Source organism: Scyliorhinus canicula, chromosome 24 (genome assembly GCF_902713615.1).
Source record: "Scyliorhinus canicula chromosome 24, sScyCan1.1, whole genome shotgun sequence".
Taxonomy (NCBI): Eukaryota; Metazoa; Chordata; class Chondrichthyes; order Carcharhiniformes; family Scyliorhinidae; genus Scyliorhinus; species Scyliorhinus canicula.
This window is the reverse complement of record NC_052169.1, coordinates 5,839,452-5,863,616: the sequence shown is the minus strand read 5'-3', so window position 1 is coordinate 5,863,616 and position 24,165 is coordinate 5,839,452. Positions and strand designations below refer to the sequence as shown.

General features: G+C 50.1%; 1 protein-coding gene across 2 annotated transcripts; it reads left to right on the top strand.

The window, feature by feature from the left end:
• Nucleotides 1-1,850: 1,850 nt before the first annotated feature.
• Nucleotides 1,851-22,374, top strand: ubl7a (ubiquitin-like 7a (bone marrow stromal cell-derived)). 2 transcript variants are annotated; one of them, XM_038784199.1, is made up of 11 exons: nt 1,851-1,910; nt 2,025-2,292; nt 4,006-4,125; nt 7,792-7,874; nt 9,836-9,920; nt 15,723-15,780; nt 17,070-17,203; nt 17,866-17,915; nt 19,830-19,997; nt 20,090-20,215; nt 20,953-22,374. In XM_038784199.1, the coding sequence occupies exons 1-11, from the start codon at nt 1,866-1,868 to the stop codon at nt 21,088-21,090; spliced, it is 1,275 nt and encodes a 424-aa protein (XP_038640127.1). In that variant the 5' UTR covers nt 1,851-1,865; the 3' UTR covers nt 21,091-22,374. The 2 variants fall into 2 exon arrangements, with proteins under 2 accessions (XP_038640127.1, XP_038640128.1); XM_038784200.1 differs by lacking the exon at nt 20,090-20,215.
• Nucleotides 22,375-24,165: the final 1,791 nt, after the last annotated feature.

Sequence of the window (24,165 nt, the reverse complement as noted above, 5' to 3'; positions counted from 1 at the left end):
TGTACAGAAGCTCGGCAGTCCCAGATACACCATAGTCCGCCACCCTTGTTGGTGTATCTATTCTACAATTTAATTTGACCCCTTTCCTCTGCCATTTCCCGCATCACCTCAATTTTTTTCTCTTCTGGTCAATCTTTGATGGGGAGGTCGTGCGTGGTGCAGTTGCCACTGGATTAGACATCCAGAGTTCTGCTCCAGGGACCCAGGTTCGAATCCTGCCACAGCAGATGGTGAAATTTGAGTTCCATAAAAATCTGTAATTAAAAGTTTAATGATGACCATTGTTGTAAAAACCCATTTAGTTCATGAATGTCCCCTTTAGAGAAGGAACTCAGTGACTCCAGATACATAGCAATGGGGTGGTAGGGAGGGGACAATCAATGCTGGTCTGCCAGCAATGCGCAAATCCCATAAATGTTAAACAATTATGCAATTCCCTGTTGAATGCCTTGAATGAATCTGCCTCCAGCACACTCAAAGAATCTGTACAGTGCGGAAGGAGGCCATTTGGCCCATCAAGACTGCACCAACCATTGGAAAGAGCAACCTACCTAGGCCCATGCCCCCACTGTATCCCCAAAACCCAGTAACCCCACCTAACCTTTTTGGACACTAAAGGCAATTTAGCATAGCCAATCCACCTAACCTGCACACCTTTGGACCGCGGGAGGAAACCGAAATACCCGGAGGAAACCCACTCAGACACGGTGAGAACGTGCAAACTCTACACAGTCACCCACGGCCAGAATCAAACCCGGGTCCCTGGTGCGGTAAGGCAGCAGTGCTAACCACTGTGCCACCCTCAGACAATTCATTCCTGATCCTAACCACTCAATCGTTTTTTAAAAACTTTTTTCTTATGTCACATTCCCTTCTTTGCAACTCATCTTACAACAGTATCCTCTGGTTTTCGACTGTTCCTCTGATGGAATTTCCCTATCTGTCCCCTCCAAATCTCTCATGATTTTGAAGACTTCTTTCAAATCTTCTCTTAATTCTTTTACCAGAACAGCCCGTTTCTCCAATTTAGCCACATGACTGAAGCACCTTAGAACCACATTCTTACAAATCTCACTGTGTAAAATATATGTTCCCTCATATCACCTTTTATCAATCACCTTATATTGGTGTCCGATTTTGTTATAAATTTAGATTACCCAATTCATCTTTTCCAATTAAGGGGCTATTTAGCGTGGCCAATCCACCTAGCTTGCACATTTCTGGGTTGTGGGGGCGAAACCCACGCAGACACGGGGAGAATGTGCAAACTCCAGACGGACAGTGACCCAGAGCCGGGATCGAACCTGGGACCTCGGCGCCGTGAGGCAGCAGTGCTAACCCACTGCGCCACCGTGCTGCCGCAAACAACCTTTCTTTATCCATTCTGTCCAGGCCCCCCTCAACATTTTGAACATCTCTATCAGATCTCCTCTGCGTGGCCTCTTTGAAAACAACCCTGGCCTTGTGAAGCTATCGGCCTAACTGAAGGCTTTTGTTCCTCTCAACTATAAATTTTTTAAAAAGTGACATTGTGGCATTCTCACAGAAATTGTTGAGCTCAGCAGGTACGGCAGCATCCGCAGATAGCGAAACAGAGTTAATAGCTCAGGGCCGTGACCTTTCATCAGAATTGGGGAAAAATATTGAAATCTCACACAGATGTCAAGTAAATAAAAGGGAGAAAAAAAACAAAAGAAGTTTGTGATACAGTGGAGGGCCAGGACAGGTTAAAATAAAGAGATTTCACGGTGCAAAAGGCAAGGAGACTGACAATGTGACAAATAAAGAAGCTGGAGACTTATCTAGACAATGGGAGAGACTCCCGGGCAAACCGGGAGGGTTGGCAACAACAAGGACCATTCGCCATGCATTGTGGAATTTGTAGTTCCAGCCTGATTCGATTAAAAATGGTAATAAAACTGATGAATTTTCAGATTAATGATTCCCCACGCCGGCCTCGGGGACAAACATGATCTAATTCGGGTTCTTTTTGAACTTTTTATTAATTTTTATTTTCTGTGCAGGGCTATTTCCGGTTTGGTGACACAGCGAAACCGGCGTCACTTCCGCTCGGTCTCCATGGGAACCGGGCCCAGGCCGCAGGCTTCGCGGTGACGATGCGGCCGGAGGTGATCGCCGTCAAACTGGCCGAGCAGCCGCGGGCCCCCAAGTTGCTGCTGCCGCTGCCCGAGGGCCTGCAGCAGGGCCCTGGCGGCGGGGTCCGTATCTCCGCCCTGAAGGAGCTGATCGTCCAGAAACTGCCCGGAGCCGCCGCCGCGCCCGAGTTAATGGGTGAGGGGGGAGGGTGAGGAATGGGTGAGAGGGGAGGGTGAGGAATGGGTGAGAGGGGAGGGAGGGAGGAGAAGTGACAGTGTGGGGGGAGGGAGGAGGAGTGACTGGGGGTGGGGAGGGAGGAGGAGTGACAGTGGGGGTGGGGAGGAAGGAGGAGTGACTGGGGTGGGGGGGGAGGGAGGAGGAGTGACAGGGGTTGGTGGGGGGGAGGGAGGAGGAGTGGGGGTGGGGAGGGAGGAGGAGTGGGGGGGGGGAGGGAGGAGGAGTGGGGGTGGGGAGGGAGGAGGAGTGGGGGTGGGGAGGGAGGAGGAGTGGGGGTGGGGAGGGAGGAGGAGTGACTGGGGGTGGGGAGGGAGGAGGAGTGACAGTGGGGGTGGGGAGGGAGGAGGAGTGACAGTGGGGGGAGGGAGGAGGAGCGACAGGGGGTGGGGGAGGGAGGAGGAGTGACTGGGGTGGGGGGAGGGAGGAGGAGTGACTGGGGTGGGGGGAGGGAGGAGGAGTGACAGGGGTTGGTGGGGGGGAGGGAGGAGGAGTGACAGAGGGGTTAGTGGGGGGGAGGGAGGAGGAGTGACAGAGGGGTTAGTGGGGGGGAGGGAGGAGGAGTGACGGGGGGGAGGGAGGAGGAGTGACAGGGGGGAGGGAGGAGGAGTGACAGGGGGAGGGAGGAGGAGTGACAGAGGGGGAGGGAGGGAGGAGGAGTGATAGAGGGGGGAGGGAGGAGGAGTGACTGAGAGGGGGAGGGAGGAGGAGTGACAAGGGGTGGGGTTGGGTAGGGAGGAGTGACTGAGGGGGTGGGGGGGGAGGAGTGACTGAGGGGGGTGGAGGAGTGATTCAGAGGGGGTGTGGGGAGGGAGGAGGAGTGACTGAGAGGGGGAGGGAGGAGTGACTGAGAGGGGGAGGGAGGAGGAGTGACAAGGGGTGGGGGAGGGTAGGGAGGAGTGACAGAGGGGGTGGGGGGAGTGGGAGGAGTGACTGAGGGGGGAGGAGTGATTCAGAGGGGGTGTGGGGAGGGAGGATGAGTGACTGACGGGGTGGGGGGGGAGGGAGGAGGAGTGACTGAGAGGGGGTGGAGGAGGAGTGAGTGACCGACGATAGGGAGGGGAGAGAGTGACGGGGGGAGGAGGGAGAAGTGGTGGGAGGAGAGGGCGAAGGGGTTGGGAGGGGATAACCCAACACCTTGCCCTGACCCAACACCTTGCCCTGACCCAACACCTTGCCCCCGACCCAACACCTTGCCCCCCGACCCAACACCTTGCCCCCTGACCCAACACCTTGCCCCCTGACCCAACACCTTGCCCCCTGACCCAACACCTTGCCCCCTGACCCAACACCTTGCCCCCTGACCCAACACCTTGCCCCCTGACCCAACACCTTGCCCCCTGACCCAACACCTTGCCCCCTGACCCAACACCTTGCCCCCTGACCCAACACCTTGCCCCCGACCCAACACCTTGCCCCCGACCCAACACCTTGCCCCCTGACCTGCTCTCTCCTGTCCTGGCTGATGTGTTGAATTTGAAAGTTGTGTAAATACAAGTTGTTGTCCCCCTGTGGGACTTGAACCCACAACCTCCTGACTGAGCGAAGAGTCCCGGCCACAACTGGTGCTGTTGCTGTTCCTACGCTTGTCCGATTGGCATATGCCTACATTCGAGTGCAGCACGCCAACGGTTTGTTGCCACCCTGGTTGATTTGATTTGATTTATTTTGCAGAGCTGGTGTACTGTGGGCGGAAGCTGAAAGATGAGCAGACACTGGATTTCTATGGGATTCAGGCTGGCTCCACAATCCAGGTCCTGAGGAAGTCATGGCCGGAACCGGAACAGAAAACCGGTTTGGAAAATGATTTGTTGTTTATACATCATTGCACCAATAAATCCAATGGGGGAATTCAAGAGAAACTTTACCCAGAGGGTGCTAACAGAAGTAGGGATAAATTGATCATTTTTGAGTTGGGAGACCGTGACTAGTGGAGTGTCACTGCTGGGGGCTATTTACAATGAATGATTTGGATGAAGGGACAGAAGATATGGTTGCTATATTTGCTGACGACACAACGATAGGTAGGAAAGTAAGTTGTCAAAAGACATAAGACATCTGCAAGGGGATATATAAACAGGTTAAGTGAGTGGGCAGACATTTGACAGATGTGGAAAAATGTGAACTTTGGCAGAAAGAATAGAAAAAGCAGTATATTATCTGAATGTAGAGAGACTGCGGAGCTTGACAGTACAGAAGGAGCTGGGTGTCCTGACACAGGAATCACAATGTTCATATGCATGTGGAGCAAGTGATTAGGGCGGCAAATGTCACATTGGTATTTATTGCAAGGGAAATGTAATATAAATGTGTTACTGCAGCTGTACAGGGCTTTAGTGAGACCACATCCGGGTTACTGTGTGTAGTTTTGATCTCCTTATTTAAAAATAATAATTTTTATTGAGATTTTTGAAAAATGTATAACAACAGAACAATAATAAACACCCCCCGGCACCCATAACAACGCATATAATGAACCCCCCCCCCGGGTTGCTGCTGCCGCTGACCTAGTTCCCTATCTCTGAGCCAGAAAGTCGAGGAAAGGCTGCCACCGCCTAAAGAACCCTTGTACCGACCCCCTCAGGGCGAATTTGACCTTCTCGAGCTTAATGAATCCCGCCATGTCATTGATCCAGGTCTCCACGCTTGGGGGGCCTCGCATCTTTCCATTGCAACAAGATCCTCCGCCGGGCTACTAGGGACGCAAAGGCCAAAACACCGGCCTTTTTCGCATCCTGCACTCCCGGCACCACCCCAAATATTGCGAGTCCCCAGCCTGGCTTGACCCTACCACCCTCGACACCGTCCTCGCCACCCCCTGCCAGAATTCCCCAGTGCCGGGCATGCCCAAAACATATGGGCATGGTTCGCTGGGCTCCCTGAACACCTAATGCACCTGTCCTCGCCCCCAAAAAACCTGCTCATCCTCGTCCCGGACATATGAGCCCTGTTCAGTACCTTGAACTGGATGAGGCTAAGTCTTGCACATGAAGAGGAGGAGTTCACCCTCTCCAGGGTGTCAGCCCATGTCCCCTCCTCAATCTGCTCCCCCAGCTCCACTTCCCACTTAGCCTTCAGCTCCTCTACCGACGCCTCCTCTACCTTCTGAATCACCTGGTAGATGTCAGACACCTTCCCATCCCCGACCCACACCCCCGAAAGCACCCTATCCCTTACCCCCCGCGGGGGCAGCGAAGGGAACCCCTCCACCTGCTGCCTAGCAAACGCCTTGACCTGAAGGTACCTGAACATATTCCCTGGGGGGAGCTCAAACTTCTCCTCCAGCTCACCCAGGCTCGCAAACCTCCCGTCAATGAACAGGTCTCCCAACTTCCTTATGCCCGCCCTGTGCCACCCCAGGAACCCGCCATCAATGTTCCCTGGGACAAACCGGTGGTTCCCCCGCAGCGGGGCCTCCACTGAGCCCCCCACTTCCCCCCCTGTGTCGCCTCCACTGCCCCCAAATCTTGGAGGGTAGCCGCCACCACCGGGCTCATAGTGTACCTTGTTGGAGGGAGCGGCAACGGTGCCGTTGCCAGTGTCTTCAGGCTCATGCCTCCACAGGACGCCATCTCCATCCGTTTCCATGCTGCCCCCTCCCCCTCCATTACCCACTTGCATACCATCGAGACATTAGCCGCCCAATAGTACCCAGAGAGGTTGGGCAGCGCCAGCCCCCCTCTATCCCTGCCCCACTCCAAAAAGACCCTCCTCACCCTCGGAGTCCCGTGCGCCCAAACAAATCCCCGAATGCTGCTGTTCACCCTCCTAAAAAAGGCCCTCGGAATGAAATTGGGGAGGCACTGAAACAAAAACAAAAACCTCGGGAGCACCGTCATTTTAACGGACTGTACTTTACCCGACAGCGGCACCTTTTAAACTCCTCCATCTGCTCCACCAACCTAGTAAAATTAAGCTTATGCAAAGTCCCCCAACTCCTAGCCACCTGAACCCCCAGGTATCTAAAACTCCTCCCTGCCCTTTTTAGCGGGAGCCTACCAATCCCCTCCTCCTGATCTCCCAGGTGTACAACAAACAGCTCACTCTTGCTTAGGTTCAACTTAGTCCGAGAAACTCCCAAACTCAGCAAGAATCTCCATCACCTCCGGCATTCCCCCCACCGGGTCTGCTACATACAGCAGCAAGTCATCTGCATACAGCGACATTCGGTGCTCCTCCCCACCCCGCACCGGGCCCCTCCACCTCCCCGTCTCCCTGAGCGCCATGGCCAGAGGGATCTCCTTATTTAAGGAGCGATGAGAAGCATTCAGCGAACACGGCAGCACGGTGGTTAGCACTGCTGCCTCGCAGTGCAAGGGACCCGGGTTCAATTCCGGTCTTGGGAGACTGTGTGGAGTTTGTCTGTGTCTTCGTGGGTTTCCTCCGGGTGTCACAGTTTCCTCCCACAGTCCAAAAATGTGCAGGATAGGGGCGCGGGGGGGGGGGGGGGGGGGGTACATCGGTGTTGGTTTGGTAGGAGGGTGGGATCGTTGTTATTGATATGGGGATTGATATATTTGTTACTGACTATTGTTTATTGTTGGGGGGTGTAAATTTGGGATAAAATGTGAAAAGCAGGAGAATAAAAAATATATTTTTTTAAATCTTCTGAACTCCAGTGAGAACAATCCTAACCTAGTCAATCTCTCCTCATATGACAGTCCTGCCATCCCTGGAATCAGTCTGGTAAACCTTCGCTGCACACCCTCGAGAGCAAGAACATCCTTCCTCAGAAAAGGAGACCAAAACTGCCCACAATACTCCCAAGTGTGGCCTCTCCAAGGCCCTGTATAATTTCAGCAACACATCCCTGCTTCTATACTCAAAACCTCTCGCAATGAAGGCCAACATACCATTAGCCTTCTTTACCGCCTGCTGCACCTGCATGCTTACCTTCAGCAACTGGTGCACAAGGACACCCAGGTCCCGCTGCACACTCCCCTCTCAATTTACAACCATTCAGGTAGTAATCTGCATTCCTGTTTTTTGCTTCCAAAATGAATAACCTCACACTTATCCTAATTATGATGTGGGACAGGGTTCTTCAGCCTCGAAAGGAGAAACTAGAAACAGACCAAAACGACTTAACTGAGTAAAGAATATAAGCCTGGAACAATATTTGCAGATGGGCCAGGCTGGCACGGGGTGTGAAGATTTGAGTTCGAAGCAAAATCAGGAAGGATTTAGTGAACTGGGACGAGCTGCCCCAAATGGTCCTTGTGGTTGGGACCTGGTTTGGAAGCAGATTGCTAGTAGTTTGAGAACAGTGCGTGGTGATATGGGATTCCGGCTTTTAGTCTGCTCTGCACCGGGATTAACCAGGAGCACGTGGCTTCACTCCCTGGATGCATGGTGGCAGGGGAATCGGGAGCAATAGAGTTGGCTGGGAAAGCACATTTGGGCACATTGTGCATTTGAGCTGCATGTTATGGCGCGTACTGACGCATTTCTCCTCCGCAGAGCCCGTCGACCAGGCAGCCGCAGCTCGGGAGTTCCGTGTACTCCAGGCAGCACTGCATGCCAGCCCAGCCTACAGGGAAGCGGTAAGTGGAAATCTCCAGAACCATGGCTCTTAGTCCGCTTCCCCTTTCTGAACTGGCTCTCCTTTCCTACCAGGCTCTGGCTGCTCATTGACCTCCGCTGCCTCATCTGATTGTCTGGCACACGGTGGCTGAGTCTGAACAGTGAAGGTCCGATGGTGGGTGGCACAGTGGTTAGCACTGCTGCCTCAGATCATGGGCACCCGGGTTCAATTCTGGCCTCGGGTGACTGTGGGGAATCTGCCCGTTCTCCCCATGTCTGCGTTGATTTCCTCCGGGTGCTGCGCTTTGCTCCCACAGTCCAAAGATTTCTAGGTTGGGGGGGATTGGCCATGATCAGTGCGCGAGGTTGTGGGATTTGGGCAGACTTGTAGGACTAGGGAGAGTGCTCTTTCAGAGGGTCGGTGCAGACTCGAGGGGCCGAATGTCAAGCCCTTTGACTGTGGGAGCATTGCAGCTAAGCCCAGCCTTGTCCTACCCTGAACCTACCAGTGGGAGTTGCTGAATAATAATGAATGGGTTAATTATTTTTCCTGCCCACCTTCATGCTGGGTTGGCATTGGCTGCTCCTGCCACTAACAGCTTACAAAAGACCAGAGATCAAACCCTTGTGGTCTGTATGGCTCCGTACCCTCTCCAAGGAGCACTGGGTGTTTGGAGCTTGATTCCTTCATTATTATTAATGAACCTGTTAACCAATAACCACTTGTTAGTGCTTTAATAGCCAAAGCACTTCACAAGAGCATTATCAAACAATTTGACACTGAGCCATATAAGGAGAAAATCTGTCTGGGCTACCAGGGAGGCAAAGGCCAAGATGTCGGCCTCTCTCGACCCTGGACTCCCGGGTCTTCCGACACCACGAAAATCGCCACTTCTGGACTCTGGGTCGTCTTCACCTTCAGCACCTCAGACATTACGTCTGCGAACCCCTGCCAAAACCCCTTCAGCTTCGGACATGCCCAAAACATGTGGGCATGGCCTGCGGGCCTGCCCGGGCATCGCCCACACCTGCCCTCCACACCCTCAAAGAACCTACTCATTCTGCCAACGCACCCTATGCACACAAAGAGAATACATTCACCCTTCGCAAAACCTCCCACTTCCGCTTGCCGTCTCCTATCGGGGCTCCCTCCCAGTCCATTAACTCATTATAAATCTCCGGCACCCTGCCCCCGTCAACTCCTGGTTTCGACACCACCTTGCCCTGCAACCCCAGGGGCTGCAGGTGGGGATTGGACAGCACCTGCTTCCTGATGCAATCCTGGACCTGTAAGTACCGGAACCCATTCCCGCTGGGCAGCTCATACTTCTCTTCCAATTCCTCTAAACTCGACAAACTGCCCCCCCAAAAAGAGGTCCCCAAATCGCTTGAGCCCTACCCGCCGCCAGCCAAGAAACCCCAAAGACCAACACCATTCGAAGTTAGACTTGTGTCTTTTGTTCTGTTGGTCCTGCTGTTTACTCTTTTTTGTTTATAATTGTGTTAAAGGAGTGCAGAGAGGATGTTGATCCCATACTCGGTGCTCCAACAAGGACCATACAGTGAAATAAAGCAGCAGGCTTTTTGAAACCTTTTCTTGTTGCACGCGGCAAGCTGTGGACAGAAGCTGCAGCTCAAATCTAATTTGCCACATTGATCAGATTTCACATCTGTGCTGCATTTCACGAGTGAACTGTGCGTGAAATTGGAATCCAATGAATTCCTCCAGAGAATGATTCCCAGCAGTATTTTGCTCTAGTTGAAACGGAATAAATGTTGCTTCACCCACGTGACACACCCCGGCCCGGAAAGCAGTGAAGAAAGATGCTATAAATCTCGGTTTGCTGGCCAACACTGTAAATTTACACAAAGGAACTAGAAGCAGTAAATGTTTTGGCAGTTTGGGAGGCTAATGAATAGGTTCTGCCAGTGTGTTTGTCACGCTCTGAGTTCTCTCTCAACCCACTTTATCAAATTGCAGGTTTTCAAGATGTTAGCCAACAAGGAATCGCTGGATCAGATCATTGTTGCCACTCCGGGTCTCAGCAATGACCCCATTGCTTTAGGTGAGTTTGAGAGATCGTTGCTACTCGCTGTTAAGTGGTTTCCTTGCCACTTGGCAGTCATTCTACAGGAGATTCACTTCATCACAGTGTCCTAACCTGGATGTATATCACAATTGTGACCCAGCGACTGAAGGAACTGCGATATATTCCCAAGTCAGGACAGTGTGTGACTTGAGGGGAATGTGCAGGTGGTGGCGTTCCCATTGCATCTGCTGACCTTGTCCTTCTAGGTGGCAGAGGTTGATGGTTTGGAAGATGCTGTCAAAGGAACCCCGGTGAATTGCATCACTGCATCTTGTAGATGGTACACACGGCTGCCACTGTACCTCGCTGGTGGAGGGGGTGAATGTTTGTTTTGTCCTGGATGGTGTGGAATCTCGAGTGTTGTTGGAGTTGTGCTCATCCAGGCAAGTGGAGAGTATTCTATCACACTCCTGGGCCGGGATTCTCCCCTACCCGGCGGGGCGGGGGGTCCTGGCGTAGGGGAGTGGCGCCAACCACTCCGGCGTCGGGCGTCCCCAAAGGTGCGGAATTCTCCGCACCTTTGTGGGCTAGGCCCGCGCCGGAGCGGTTAGCACCACGTTGACTGGCGCGAAAACCGGCACCAGCAGCCTTTCAGGCCCGGGGCTGGCCGAAAGGCCTTCACCGGTTTGCGCATGCGCCGGTGGTGCTGCCGCTGACGTCACCACCGGCGCATGCGTGCTGGGGGATTCTCTTCTACCTCCACCATGGTGGAGGCCGTGGCGGCGGCGGAAGAGAAAGAGTGCCCCCATGGCACTGGCCTGCCCACCGATCGGTGGGCCCCGATCGCGGGCCTGGCGACCGTGGGGGCATCCCCCGGGGTCCGATCGCCCCGCGCCTCCCCCCCCCCCCCCCCCCCCCCCCCCCCCGGGGGCCTGCTCGCGCCGCCGATCCCGCCGCCGCCAGAGGTGGTTCAAACCTCGGCGGCGGGAGAGGCCTCCCAGCGGCGGGACTTCGGCCCATCACGAGCCGGAGAATCACCGCAGGGGGCTCGCCGCTCGACGTGGCGCGATTCCCGCCCCCGCCAATTGCCGGGTGGCGGAGAATTTCTGCCACGGCGGGGGCGGGATTTTCGGCGGCCCCGGCGATTCTCCAACCCTGCGGGGGGTCAGAGAATTTCGCCCCTGATTTGTAATTTGTAGATGATGGACAGACTTTGGCGAGTTAGGAGGCTAGTTACCTGCCACAGAATTCCCAGCATCTGACCTGCTCTTGTAGCCACAGTATTTATATGGCAAGTCCAATTCAGTTTCTGGTCAATGGGAACCCGCAGGATATCGAGAGTAGGGAAGTCAGTTTTGAAAATTCCACTGAATGGCAAGAGGAGATGGTTCCATTCTCTTACAGGAGTTGGTCATTCACTGCCATTTTTGTGTGTGTGAATGTTACTGCTATTTATCAGCCCAGGCTTGAATATTGTACAAGTCTGTGTATATGGATATGGGCTGCTTCAATATCTGACGAATATCCCCCTTCTGCACTTTAGCGAAGGTAACTGGAGAAGCAATTGAACGTGGTTGGGCCTCGGACACTACCTTGAGGAACTCCTGCAGTGATGTCCTGGAGCTAAGATGATTGACCTCCAACAACCACAACCATCTTCCTTTGTGCCAGGCAGCACGGTAGCATTGTGGATAGCACAATTGCTTAACAGCGCCAGGGTCCCAGGTTTGATTCCAGCTTGGGTCACTGTCTGTGCGGAGTCTGCACATCCTCCCCGTGTGTGCGTGGGTTTCCTCCGGGTGCTCCGGTTTCCTCCCACAGTCCAAAGATGTGCAGGTTAGGTAGATTGGCCATGCTAAATTGCCCTTGGTGTCCAAAATTCCCCTTAGTGTTGGGTAGGGTTACTGGGTTATGGGGAGAGGGTGGAGGTGTTGACCTTGGGTAGGGTGCTCTTTCCAAGAGCCGGTGCAGACTCGATGGGCCGAATGGCATCCTTCTGCACTGTAAATACTATGTATGACTCCAACCAGTAGAGAGATTTCTCTCTGATTCCCAGTGACTCCAGTTTAGCTAGGGCTTCTTGAAGCCACACACTCGGTCAAATGCTGCCTTGATGTCCAGGGCAATCGCATTCACTTCAGCTCCTTTGTCCATGTTTGAACCAAGGCTGTAATGAGGTTAGAAACTGAGTGACCCTGGTGGAACCCAAACTGAGCATCCGTGAGCAGGTTACTGCTGAGTAAGTGCAGCTTGATAGCACTGTTGATGACCCCTTCCATCACTTTACTGATGATTGAGAGTAGTCTGAAAGGGCAGTAATTGGCTGGGTTGGATTTGTCCTGCTTTTGGCATACAGGATATACCTGGGTAATTTTCCACATTGCCGAGTAGATGCCAGTGTTGCAGCTGTACTGGAAACAGCTTGGCTAGAGGCAGGTTCTGGAGCAATGTCTTCAGTACTACTGCTGGAGTGTTTTCAGGGCCCATAGACTTTGCAGTATCCAGTGCCTTCAGTTTCTTGATATCACGTGGGAGTGAATTGAATTGGTGGGAGACTGACATTTGTGATGTTGGGCATCTCGGGAGGAGGCTGAGATAGATCACCCGCTCGGCCCTTCTGGCTGAAGATGGTTGAAGATGATTCAGCCTTGTCTTTCACACTGATGCGCTGGGCTGCCCCGTCACTGAGGATGGGGATATTTGTGGAGCCTTCGTCTGCAGTTTAATTGTCCACCGCCATCCACGGCTGGATGTGACAGGACTGCAGATCTTCGATCTGACCTGTTGCTATTTGTCACGTGCTGTTTATGCAAGATCCCACAAGCAGCATTGTGATAAATCACCGGATAAATTCCCCCCCCGGTGCTGCTTGAGTAAGGAATGTTGACCAGGACATCAGGAAAACATGCTGCCGTTTTTCCCTGTGATGATTATTAGCTTACACCTGAATAGGAAGATGGAACATCATTTTGGCATTCCCCTTGACAATGCAGCACCCCCTCAGTACTGCATTAGGATGTGAACTTGGTTTCTGGAACAGGGTTAAACCTTGTAATCCAGTCAGACTGACACTGGTTAATGTGCATAAACAACACAATGTTCTGTGCATAGCGAAATCCTGCAACAGGCTGTGCTTGGATATTTGAGATGCATGCATTTGGAAAGGCCTCACTGATGGTAGGCTTCCAGGTAAGACACAGATATCGACAACTTTTGATGAATAAATTAAATGGGAAATTGGCGAGTCACTCTTTCAGGATCCAGACCCCATACCTCAGACGTGAACATAAGAACTAGGAGCAGGAGTAGGCCATCTGGCCCCTCGAGCCTGCTCCGCCATTCAATTAGATCATGGCTGATCTTTTGTGGACTCAGCTCCACTTTCCGGCCCGAACACCATAACCCTTAATCCCTTTATTCTTCAAAAAACTATCTATCTTTACCTTAAAAACATGTAATGAAGGAGCCTCAACTGCTTCACTGGGCAAGGAATTCCATAGATTCACAACCCTTTGGGTGAAGAAGTTCCTCCTAAACTCAGTCCTAAATCTACTTCCCTTTATTTTGAGGCTATGTCCCCTAGTTCTGCTGTCACCCGCCAGTGGAAACAACCTGCCCGCATCTATCCTATCTATTCCCTTCATAATTTTAAATGTTTCTATAAGATCCCCCCTCATCCTTCTAAATTCCAATGAGTACAGTCCCAGTCTACTCAACCTCTCCTCATAATCCAACCCCTTCAGCTCTGGGATTAACCTAGTGAATCTCCTCTGCACACCCTCCAGCGCCAGTACGTCCTTTCTCAAGTAAGGAGACCAAAACTGAACACAATACTCCAGGTGTGGCCGCACTAACACCTTATACAATTGCAACATAACCTCCCTAGTCTTAAACTCCATCCCTCTAGCAATGAAGGACAAAATTCCATTTGCCTTCTTAATCACCTGTTGCACTTGTAAACCAACCTTCTGTGACTCATGCACTAGCACACCCAAGTCTCTCTGAACAGCGGCATGCTTTAATATTTTATCGTTTAAATAATAATCCCGTTTGCTGTTATTCCTACCAAAATGGATAACCTCACATTTGTCAACATTGTATTCCATCTGCCAGACCCTAGCCCATTCACTTAACCTATCCAAATCCCTCTGCAGACTTCCAGTATCCTCTGCACTTTTCGCTTTACCACTCATCTTAGTGTCATCTGCAAACTTGGACACATTGCCCTTGGTCCCCAACTCCAAATCATCTATGTAAATTGTGAACAATTGTGGGCCCAACACGGATCCCTGAGGGACACCACTAGCTACTGATTGCCAACCAGAGAAACACCCATTTATCCCAACTCTTTGCTTTCTATTAATTAACCAATCCTCTATCCATGCTACTACTTTACCCTTAATGCCATGCATCTTTATCTTATGCAGCAACCTTTTGTGTGGCACCTTGTCAAAGGCTTTCTGGAAATCCAGATATACCACATCCATCGGTTCCCCGTTATCTACTGCACTGGTAATGTCCTCAAAAAATTCCACTAAATTAGTTAGGCATGACCTGCCCTTTATGAACCCATGCTGCGTCTGCCCAATGGGACAATTTCTATCCAGATGCCTCGCAATTTCTTCCTTGATGATAGATTCCAGCATATTCCCTACTACCGAAGTTAAGCTCACTGGCCTATAATTTCCTGCTTTCTGCCTACCTCCTTTTTTAAACAGTGGCGTCATGTTTGCTAATTTCCAATCCACCGGGACCACCCCAGAGTCTAATGAATTTCGGTAAATTATCACTAGTGCATCTGCAATTTCCCTAGCCATCTCTTTTAGCACTCTGGGATGCATTCCATCAGGGCCAGGAGACTTGTCTACCTTTAGCCCCATTAGCTTGCCCATCACTCCCTCCTTAGTGATAACAATCCTCTCAAGGTCCTCACCTGTCATAGCCTCATTTCTATCAGTCGCTGGCATGTTATTTGTGTCTTCCACTGTGAAGACCGACCCAAAAAACCTGTTCAGTTCCTCAGCCATTTCCTCATTTCCCATTATTAAAACTCCCTTCTCATCCTCTAAAGGGCCAATATTTACCTTAGCCACTCTTTTCTGTCTTATATATTTGTAAAAACTTTTACTGTCTGTTTTTATATTCTGAGCAAGTTTACTCTCATACTCTATCTTACTCTTCTTTATAGCTTTTTTAGTAGCTTTCTGTTGCCCCCTAAAGATTTCCCAGTCCTCTAATCTCCCAGCAATCTTTGCCACTTTATATGCTTTTTCCTTCAATTTGATACTCTCCCTTATTTCCTTAGATATCCACGGTCGATTTTCCCTCTTTCTTCCGTCCTTCCTTTTTGTTGGTATAAACCTTTGCTGAGCACTGTGAAAAATCGCTTGGAAGGTTCTCCACTGTTCCTCAACTGTTCCACCATAAAGTCTTAGCTCCCAGTCTACCTTAGCTAGTTCTTCTCTCATCCCCTTGTAATCTCCTTTGTTTAAACACAAAACACTAGTATTTGATTTTACTTTCTCACCCTCCATCTGTATTTTAAATTCCACCATATTGTGATCGCTCCTTCCGAGAGGATCCCTAACTATGAGATCATGAATCAATCCTGTCTCATTATACAGGACAAGATCTAGGACCGCTTGTTCCCTCGTAGGTTCCATTACATACTGTTCTAGGAAACTATCGCGGATACATTCTATAAACTCCTCCTCAAGGTTGCCTTGACCGACCTGGTTAAACCAATCGACATGTAGATTAAAATCCCCCATCCCCCGTGAAGCCCACTGAATCTTGTGCAAGTTCTGACCTTGTGTGTTCTTAACATTTTTGATCCAGGTGTGTTGCAGGACAAAGATTTGTTTGTGCTCTTCACTGACCCAAGCCTACTGGACACGTAAGTGCTGACTGTGTAAATGTCAAACCCGACAATCATATTGAAAACGCTTGTGTGTTTGCAGAGCTCCCATTGCGAGGACCTTGGGTCTGCAGCCCAGCGTCAATCTGAACCTCTCCCATTCAAAGAGCATGGAACAGTCACCCAGTGGGACTCATGGGGGTGGATTTCCCCTTTGTTAGCGCGCGCTCCCCACGTGGCGTGACCACGCAATTGTGTACTAGATGGGCCGGCTTTGTGACTTCTAATACAATGCATTTTGGACATGGTTATCACAAGCAATTGTGTGCAGGAGGTGATGATTCAAGGGAAAGCTGGGTACGACTACAATTCAAGCATGAGAATAAGCATGTACCCAGCAGGGAGCTGCAGAGTGGTGTGGGGGGGGGGGGGGGGGGGGGGGGGCAGGCAGACTGTGACGGGACTACATCAGTGCAGAGTCTCTGCCCTGTGTTCCTTCGATCATAGTTCCCTACAGGGTGGGACCAGCAAATTGACCTCCGAGCCTGGAAATCCCCTGGGATTGAGGCAATGGAATTCATTCGGCTGCAGTTTTGCTCTTGTTAATCCTCCTGGTTTAGAGAGCACAGCACCTCCTCTTGCCCAGTTCTGGAGTTGCCTCTGTTTAGTCTGACAATCTAGACTCTTCCTTCAACCTTTGGTCTTGTACTGCACATGTTCCATTGATAATGGGAAGTAACTGTCGAACATTTTTATTTACACGCAGCATGTCAGGTCGACAATATCACTGATCTGAAATGTAGTGTCTGTTTTCATGTGATTGCGACTTCCCAGAATCGGCAGTGAACTGTCTTAAAGGAGAGAGAAGCTTTGGCGCCGCAGTGAGAGTGTTAACATCCTCCTGTATATATCAGGCTTAACATTGACCTAATGGCTCAGCACAACAATCCCAGACTCTCTTGGACACCCTTGGTTATACTGTGAAGTCAGTGTGTGGGTCATATATCCACAACTTGATCCCTGGTGGGCTGGTTTAGCTGACTGGGCTAAATCACTGGCTTTTAAAGCAGGCCAGTAGCACGGTTCGATTCCCGTACCAGCCTTCCCGGACAGGAGCCGGAATGTGGCGACTAGGGGCTTTGCACAGTAACTTCATTGAAGCCTACTCGTGACAATAAGCGATTTCCATTTCATTTCAGAGAGAGAGAGAGAGTGCTTGTCATTCAGCCAAGCATTCACTTGCATTAAGCTGTGCATGAGTCCATTTGCTAATTGCTTGCTGTGCCGTGTGGGCCTTTAATGTATGTGATTTTCCCCCCCCCCTGCAGGTTGGTTTCCTCACATCCTGCACTGGTCAATGCGATGGTGTTGGTCCTGCACTCTGTGACTGGAGTGGCCCCTTCGCCGACAGCCGCTAGTAACTCGAGGAATATCCCATCCAGTTCTTACAGTGAGGTACCAGGTAAGTCCCACATCTGCGGTGTTGGAGAAAGTTGCAATTTATATAGCTCCTTAATTGTAGTAAAGTGCATCACAGAAGCATTCAGGCAGAAATGTGGCATTATTGTTCCAGGTCAAAGAAATAGGTTTGAAGAGCGTCTTAAAGTAGGGGAAAGAGGTTTAGAGTGAGATTTACAAAGCAAAAACTCCAGGCAGGTTAGTATTTACGCTGTGATCCTTCATCAAACTGGCTGACCCAGGCCTCTTATTTCCAGCAAGGGATCGTCGCTAAAACGTAGCCCAGCTTGACCGTCCTGCATTTTTCTGGCACTGCTTTTATCACACATTTTTCACGCCCTTTTCTCTTGGGAAAGGAGGTTTGTAATGAGGGGAATAAAGCTTGAAGTACAAAACCAGGACAGAAAATCTTGGAATTCACACACCTGGTGTCTGAAAAGAGGGAAAGTAGGTTCCCGTTTTGGTTGGGGTCTTCTGCTTTGGAGCCATCCCCACGCTCTCTTCACCGCATCCCCAAACCCACTTAACATTTGTCATTTCTGCTGAATTTAGTTACCAATGTGCCGCTTATTTGCGCACCGACTATTGAATAAGCTTATGTTGGGGGGGGGGGGGGGGAGACGTCAATAGATCAAAGCCTCAATTCCTGTCCGCTTCATGTTCCAGGAGGATTCCTCTTTGACGGGCTCTCTGACGATGAGGATGAGTTCCAGCAGGTAAGTGTGACGTTCCAGCTAATTGAGGAGAGTGCTGTGTGTATGCAGCACCTTGATCACCTGAAGCGGCCTAAACTGATTCAAACGAATCGAATTAAACACCGTCGCTGTTTATAGCTCAGGGTTGCTGCTGGACGCAGAGCGTTCTAATGTGGTCAGAAGGAAAAACAGTTTTGTTAAGAATATGCAACTTCGTTTTCAGAAAATATTGTGTAATTCGAAGTGCGTTTTAACTGCTTCTGTTTAGTTGACGGTTGATTTTGATTCCATGAACTAAATGCTGTGTTCAATGCGGCATGATCATCTGTGGTCAGCAATACAGTAAAGTCTTTGTCATCCCGCATGCTTGGGGAATGAGTGGTGCCAGTGAATGAAAAATGTCGGTTAATCGGGAAGTTGCATTATTCCGGGCACAAGACTAGGTGCTTCGTTTGGGCGCAATAACCAAAACTGACCCAATAATCTATTCATTTCAATATAAAATCAAAGAACTACTGCAGGTTTACAATCTATCGATAATAATAGTTATTTTTTATAAAGAATGCGTTATCTGCACACAAAGTAATTGGCTTTTTTATTAAAAAATCGAGTCGACAGAAATGACACTTACCAGATCATTCTGGTTGGTTGAGTGCAGGATGACACAGTTTACTGTGTAAAGAAAGATTTAATTTTTAAAATCATTCATACAATGTGGGTGTCGCTGGCTAGACCAACAATCATTCCCCGTCCTGAATTTCCCTCGAGAAGGTCGTGGTGAGCTGCCTTCTTGAGCGACTTACAGTCTGAGTGGTGCAGGTCCACCCACAGTGCTGTTAGGGTGGGAGTTTGACCCAGTGACAGTGAAGGAGCAGCAATATATTTCCAAGTCAGGACGGTGTGTGCCTTGGAGGGGAGCCTCCAGGTGGTGGTGTTCCCATACGTTTGCTGGCCTTGTCCTTCTGGATTTTAGAGGTCGTGGGCTAGGAAGGTGTATGAATACGTTGTCTTTTAGACCGTGAAATACTTTTGAGGCATATCACTGTTGTACTGTGGGAAACGCAGCAGCTGATTTCCACACAACAAGATCCCACATAACAGCAAACGGATGGCGATCTGATAATCGGTTTTGGTGATTTAATTGAGGTAATTTGACCAGGACACCATGCACCCCAGCTCTTTGAAATAGTGCCATCGGATCCTTTGCACCCGGCTGAAAGCGTGGTCATCTCCCTTTTAATGTCCTATTTGGAAAACAGCACCTCCCAACATTGCAACGTTCCCTCAGTACTACATGAGATTGTCAGCCTAAATGATGTGCTTTAATCTTTGGAGTGGAGCTCAAACCATATGTTTCTCACACGGCTGACAATATTATTGAACTCACTTTTCCTGTGCTGGCCTCTGCTGGGAGCAGGGGAGTTCCTGTTAATAATAATCTTTATTATTGTCACAAGTAGGCTTACATTAGCTCTGCAATGAAGTTACTGTGAAAGTCCCCTCGCCGCCACATTCCGGCACCTGTTCGGATACACAGAGGGAGAACTAACCCGTGTCCAATTCACCTAACAAGCACGTATTTTGGGACTTGTGGGAGGAAACCGGAGCACCCGGAGGAAACCCACGCAGACACGGGGCGAACATGCAGACTCCGCACAGTCACCCAAGCCGGGAATCGAACCTGGGACCTTGGAGCTGTGGAGCAACAGTGCTACCCGCTGTGCTACAATACTGTACTCTGTTGAGAATCTTGCAGGCAACCCCCCCCCCCCCCCCCCCCCCCCCCTTGATGTCCTGATAACGAATGGTTCTGGCTGCTGATAAAAATGGAAGGCTGTATAAACCTTACTGTCCTGACAGGCTTACCAGCACCTTCACTTAACACTCAAAAGTTTTTGCCACCAACTATTAAAACTCTTCACGTTGTCTACACAGGCCCGGAGCAGTGCTTCTTCAAGCGGTGCCTCTGGCTCCCGTCCAGCTACCTTGGGCTACAGTGGCTCAGTGGGACCTCGGCCCATCACACAGAGCGAGTTGGCCACTGCGCTGGCCCTAGCCAGTACCCCGGAGAGCAGCGCCGCTACCCCGACCACAGGAACGCAGGTGAGCCTTACCCATCTGACCACCAGCTTCCCCCCTCCACCTCCCCGCTTCCTCCTCACTTACCACCCCAATCTCGGCTTTTCACCCCGCAGGGCACGACATCAGGTCTGTCTCCAGTGATGAACTCGGGGATACCGTCAGCTGCCCCGATCAGTCACGACATATTCAGCCAGGCCCTGCAGCAGGCTCTGCAAGCCTCCAACATCTCAGCACTTCAGGTTAGTGCTTTCAATTGCGTTTCTCGCACTCTTGGAAGTTAAAGGAGGTTCCAGTAACGTCTGGCTGCTGTGCAGTATGAGGGGGTTTTCACGTCTTTGGAGAGACACCCCACTCACCCGGTGTTGTGTATCACAGATCAGGACGGGCTGTGAATTTGATCCATGGTCTGTGCCATGTGGGCTAATGTTAGTTTGGTCTGCTGCATTTGACCTCTATCACTGAACCAGACATGGAGAAATCAGTCACGTGAATCCTGATCCTTTTACATTGACTCTAGATACCCTTAATCTCAATCCAGTGACAGTGTGTCTAAGGGTGTGTGTGAGCGCGCATGCATGGGGGGGGGGGGGGGGGGGGGGTGTATAGGGGTGGAGTGGTGAGACGAAAATAAAGCACCCGAGTTTAAAAAGAACAATGAAACAATTGAATTGTAATAAAAACCCAACTGTCGTTTTTAATGTCCTTTTCGGGAAATAAACCGACCGTCGTTGCCCACTCTGGCCTGTCCGTGTCTCCACATGCACACCAACTGGCTGACTCCTAGTTACCCTCTGAGATGGTCTCACACACGGATAATGGGGGGTTGGAGGGGGCGGGGAATGGAAGACGGCACCTGTCGAACCTCCTTTGTTTATAATCTTTTGTCAAACTGCGTTCCTTTGCTGCCTTTGGTTCGCAACCAAGTGGAACAGATTGGGGAATAAAATTTGACTCTGGCCATGTTTGCCTCTTTCAGAACCAGTGGCAGCCACAACTGCAACAGCTGAGAGACATGGGGATTCAGGACAGCGAGCTGAGCCTGCGAGCTTTGCAAGCCACCGGCGGCGACATCCAGGCTGCTCTGGAACTCATATTTGCCGGAGGAGCCCTTTAACTTTGCTGGACAGTGCCTCAGAATCTGCAGGAGGAGTGGGTGCTTGGCAGAATGTTTAACTCGACGCACCCATTTGTTTTAAAGGGACCTGGCGCTCTGGGGAGAGTACTAGGACTATTGAGCACTTGGCCCCTTCAGGTGTCGGGGATGTTTGTGTCTGGAGTGTGAGATGGGGCACCAGTTTGTTTTAAAAATACACCCATTTCAAGAGCCCTCGTGACCAGCATTGGTTCTGCTAAACTGAGGGGCAGGAATATGTTGCTGTCACAGGCCCCACTATGTATGTTACGGTCAATTTCTGTGTCGGAGGGTGGGGATAGAGTCCATAAGGTGGGGTGGGACTGCCTGGCCTGATGTCAATATAAGCCATTAGTTAGGAGCTTTAGACCGCTAGTGTTACTATCTTGCGTTGATGAGTGGCAGAACATGCCACGCTTGATAAATATTGAAAATCCCAGATGCCATGGCGCTTTCCCTATATTTTGAGCATCGTCAGTTTATTAGTTTGGGTCATACAGTCTCCTGTTCATGGGAATCTATTTAAAAAAGCAATGCCACCCACCCCCACCACCCAAAAATAGAAGTGGAGGTGCTTGAAACTTGCCTTCAGTCAGCACTTGCCATTCTGCTAACCCACATCTTCACTCTAAAGTCTCTCTCTTCAAAATGCATCGATTTAAGTGCAAACACAGAGCGTTTCTTACTGGAATGTTTGTTAAAATTCCAGCCTCCTCTTTCATGTTAGACGTAAGCTGTGACGTTGATGAAGACAGAGGTCCAAATGTGGGAGTTTGTTTTTAGGTTGGGGTGGGTGCATGGGGAGGCTGTTATAAATAAGTGTTATGGTTCAATCTGCCTTAGAGATGAATGGATGCCGAAACGTTCTTCGACAATGTTCTTGTTTTTAACCTGATGATGGTGCTGGACGGTCCCACCGTGTGTGTTTGGCTCGCCTGTCCTTGACCGGCAGGTTTACTTGGAAGCTGCCAGCCAGTGCATGGGACCCACCCACCGGCAGCTGATGGTGCCAACCCGTTGCTACCCAATGACTGCTTCCTTGTGTGGGCTAGTGTTACATTTTAACGTTGGGTGAGATGCACCTGACAGCACCTTCGTTAACTGTGAAGCTTTCCGCAGTGGTCAGTGTAAAACCCAGTTCTCCTTGGGAACCTCAACAGCTGAGCTTCCTAAATAACTGCTCCATTAATGGTTGTCGGGCTGATATCACTGCTGTGTGCTGTTAATTTGCAAGTACGTAGACCATTAAACTTCAATGCATTTTTTGCGGACGTGTGTCTCACTTTTTTTGAGCTGTTTGTTTCTCGCATCTTTTCCTCCGAAGTGCGGCTGATGTTTTTTGAGAATGAATTTGCATTTTTGCTTAGCCCCATCTGTCAGAACATCCCAACATGTTGTGCACCTCACCATTGTTATCAGCTAAATCTGCGCAGAAACATCCGACAAACAGCAAACTCGTGCTTGCCGGGAATGGGAATTGCTGGCTGCGACATTGCAAGAACTTGCTGCTTGCCCAGCTATTGAAAAGATACAAAAGACAGCATTCAGGATCTGAGGGATTGGACTGGATTGAGTGATGTACAGTGGATATCCTCCTGCTGGAAACGGAAATTGAGGTGATGTATTTACTGTCTGTAGGATTCTAATGGACCGTATAATCCAAAACAGTCGGACGAGAGCTCACAAACTGCATTGGAAAGAAGGGTAAACTCTAAACTGATCTTCGGAAACAGTATCAGGCAAGATTTTAAACCCACACACTCATTGAGATAAAATAGAGCCTGATGCTTTGAAGAGCAAGTGGGTCACTCTATGGAACAGGCCTCCAGTGGTGTTGGTGGAAGCAGCCAGTTTTGATTTATTCAAATGCAAATTAGGTATTTAAAAAAAAAGATTGTGGGATATATTGTAATTTGATATGTTAGATACAACCTGCTTGGGTCAGAAATAAGGTGAGTTTGGGCTCATGATTCTTTTTTTAAAAATCCCCAATTAAAGAGCAATTTAGCGTGGCAAATCCACCTACCCATCTTTGGATTGTGGGGGCGAAACCCACGCAGACAAGGGGAGAATGCAAACCCCACATGGACAGTGAGCCGGGGCTGGGATCGAACCCGGGTCCTTGGCGCCGTGAGGCAGCAGTGCTAACTACGCCGCTGTGCTGCCTGGGGGGGGGGGGTTGGAATTCTTAAGATCCTGTTTCCTTTCCATGTTTATTAGCCATTAATTACTATGATTAATCAGCAACTTCATTATTATTGTATCGTGCAATAGGGTAGAAAGAAAACTCTCTGATCTTTATCACCAAGCAATTCTTGAACAGGCTGGATGGCCTCTGTTAACTTCCTAATACAAAGGGCAGCACCTTCCATGCTGCGTTGAGGAGCCAAGTCTAGGTGATGATATGGGAAGGGCACAAGGAGGTTTCCCCCAGAGGCTAAAAGCTCCACTAGCTGAGATAAGCTGGCAGAGAATTAGGCCTGTGAAATCAGACTGCCAACATTACACCTTTCTACCTCCACTCTTCCTTCTAGCCCTTGGGCCAAAGGTTGCTCTATATAAATGTTAGCGCTGTATTTTGAGGTGTTTAAAGATCCGAATTAAGATGATGCTTCTGCGGCACGTTAACAGGCAGAGTTAGTTAAAGCGGTACGGTGATGGTTTAAGTGTTCTTTTATTAGATATCAGAGAACAGGCAACAGCATTGCACTCGCCAGCCCCTGCACAGTTATAGGTTATACATGGGCTTTTACAAGCTGCAAACAATGCAATACGTCTCATCCATTGCAAGAAACAAAACTCCACCATGCAAGTTCCTTTGTCAGTCGGGTTGTAAGTAGTGCCGTAGAGGGCAGAGGCTTCTATACACTCCATCACTCCGTGCCTTGAAAGAACAAATGTGCTCCTGGACCTGCGTGAAATTCCTTAACCTGTGTACGTATCAACATCTCTGCTGAAATGGCAAATTTAGATGAATATCGTCCCAAGTTGATGAACACATTTGCCACCCATCAAGTTCACCGTGTCAGTACATCGCTCCCACTTTTACTCTCCGGA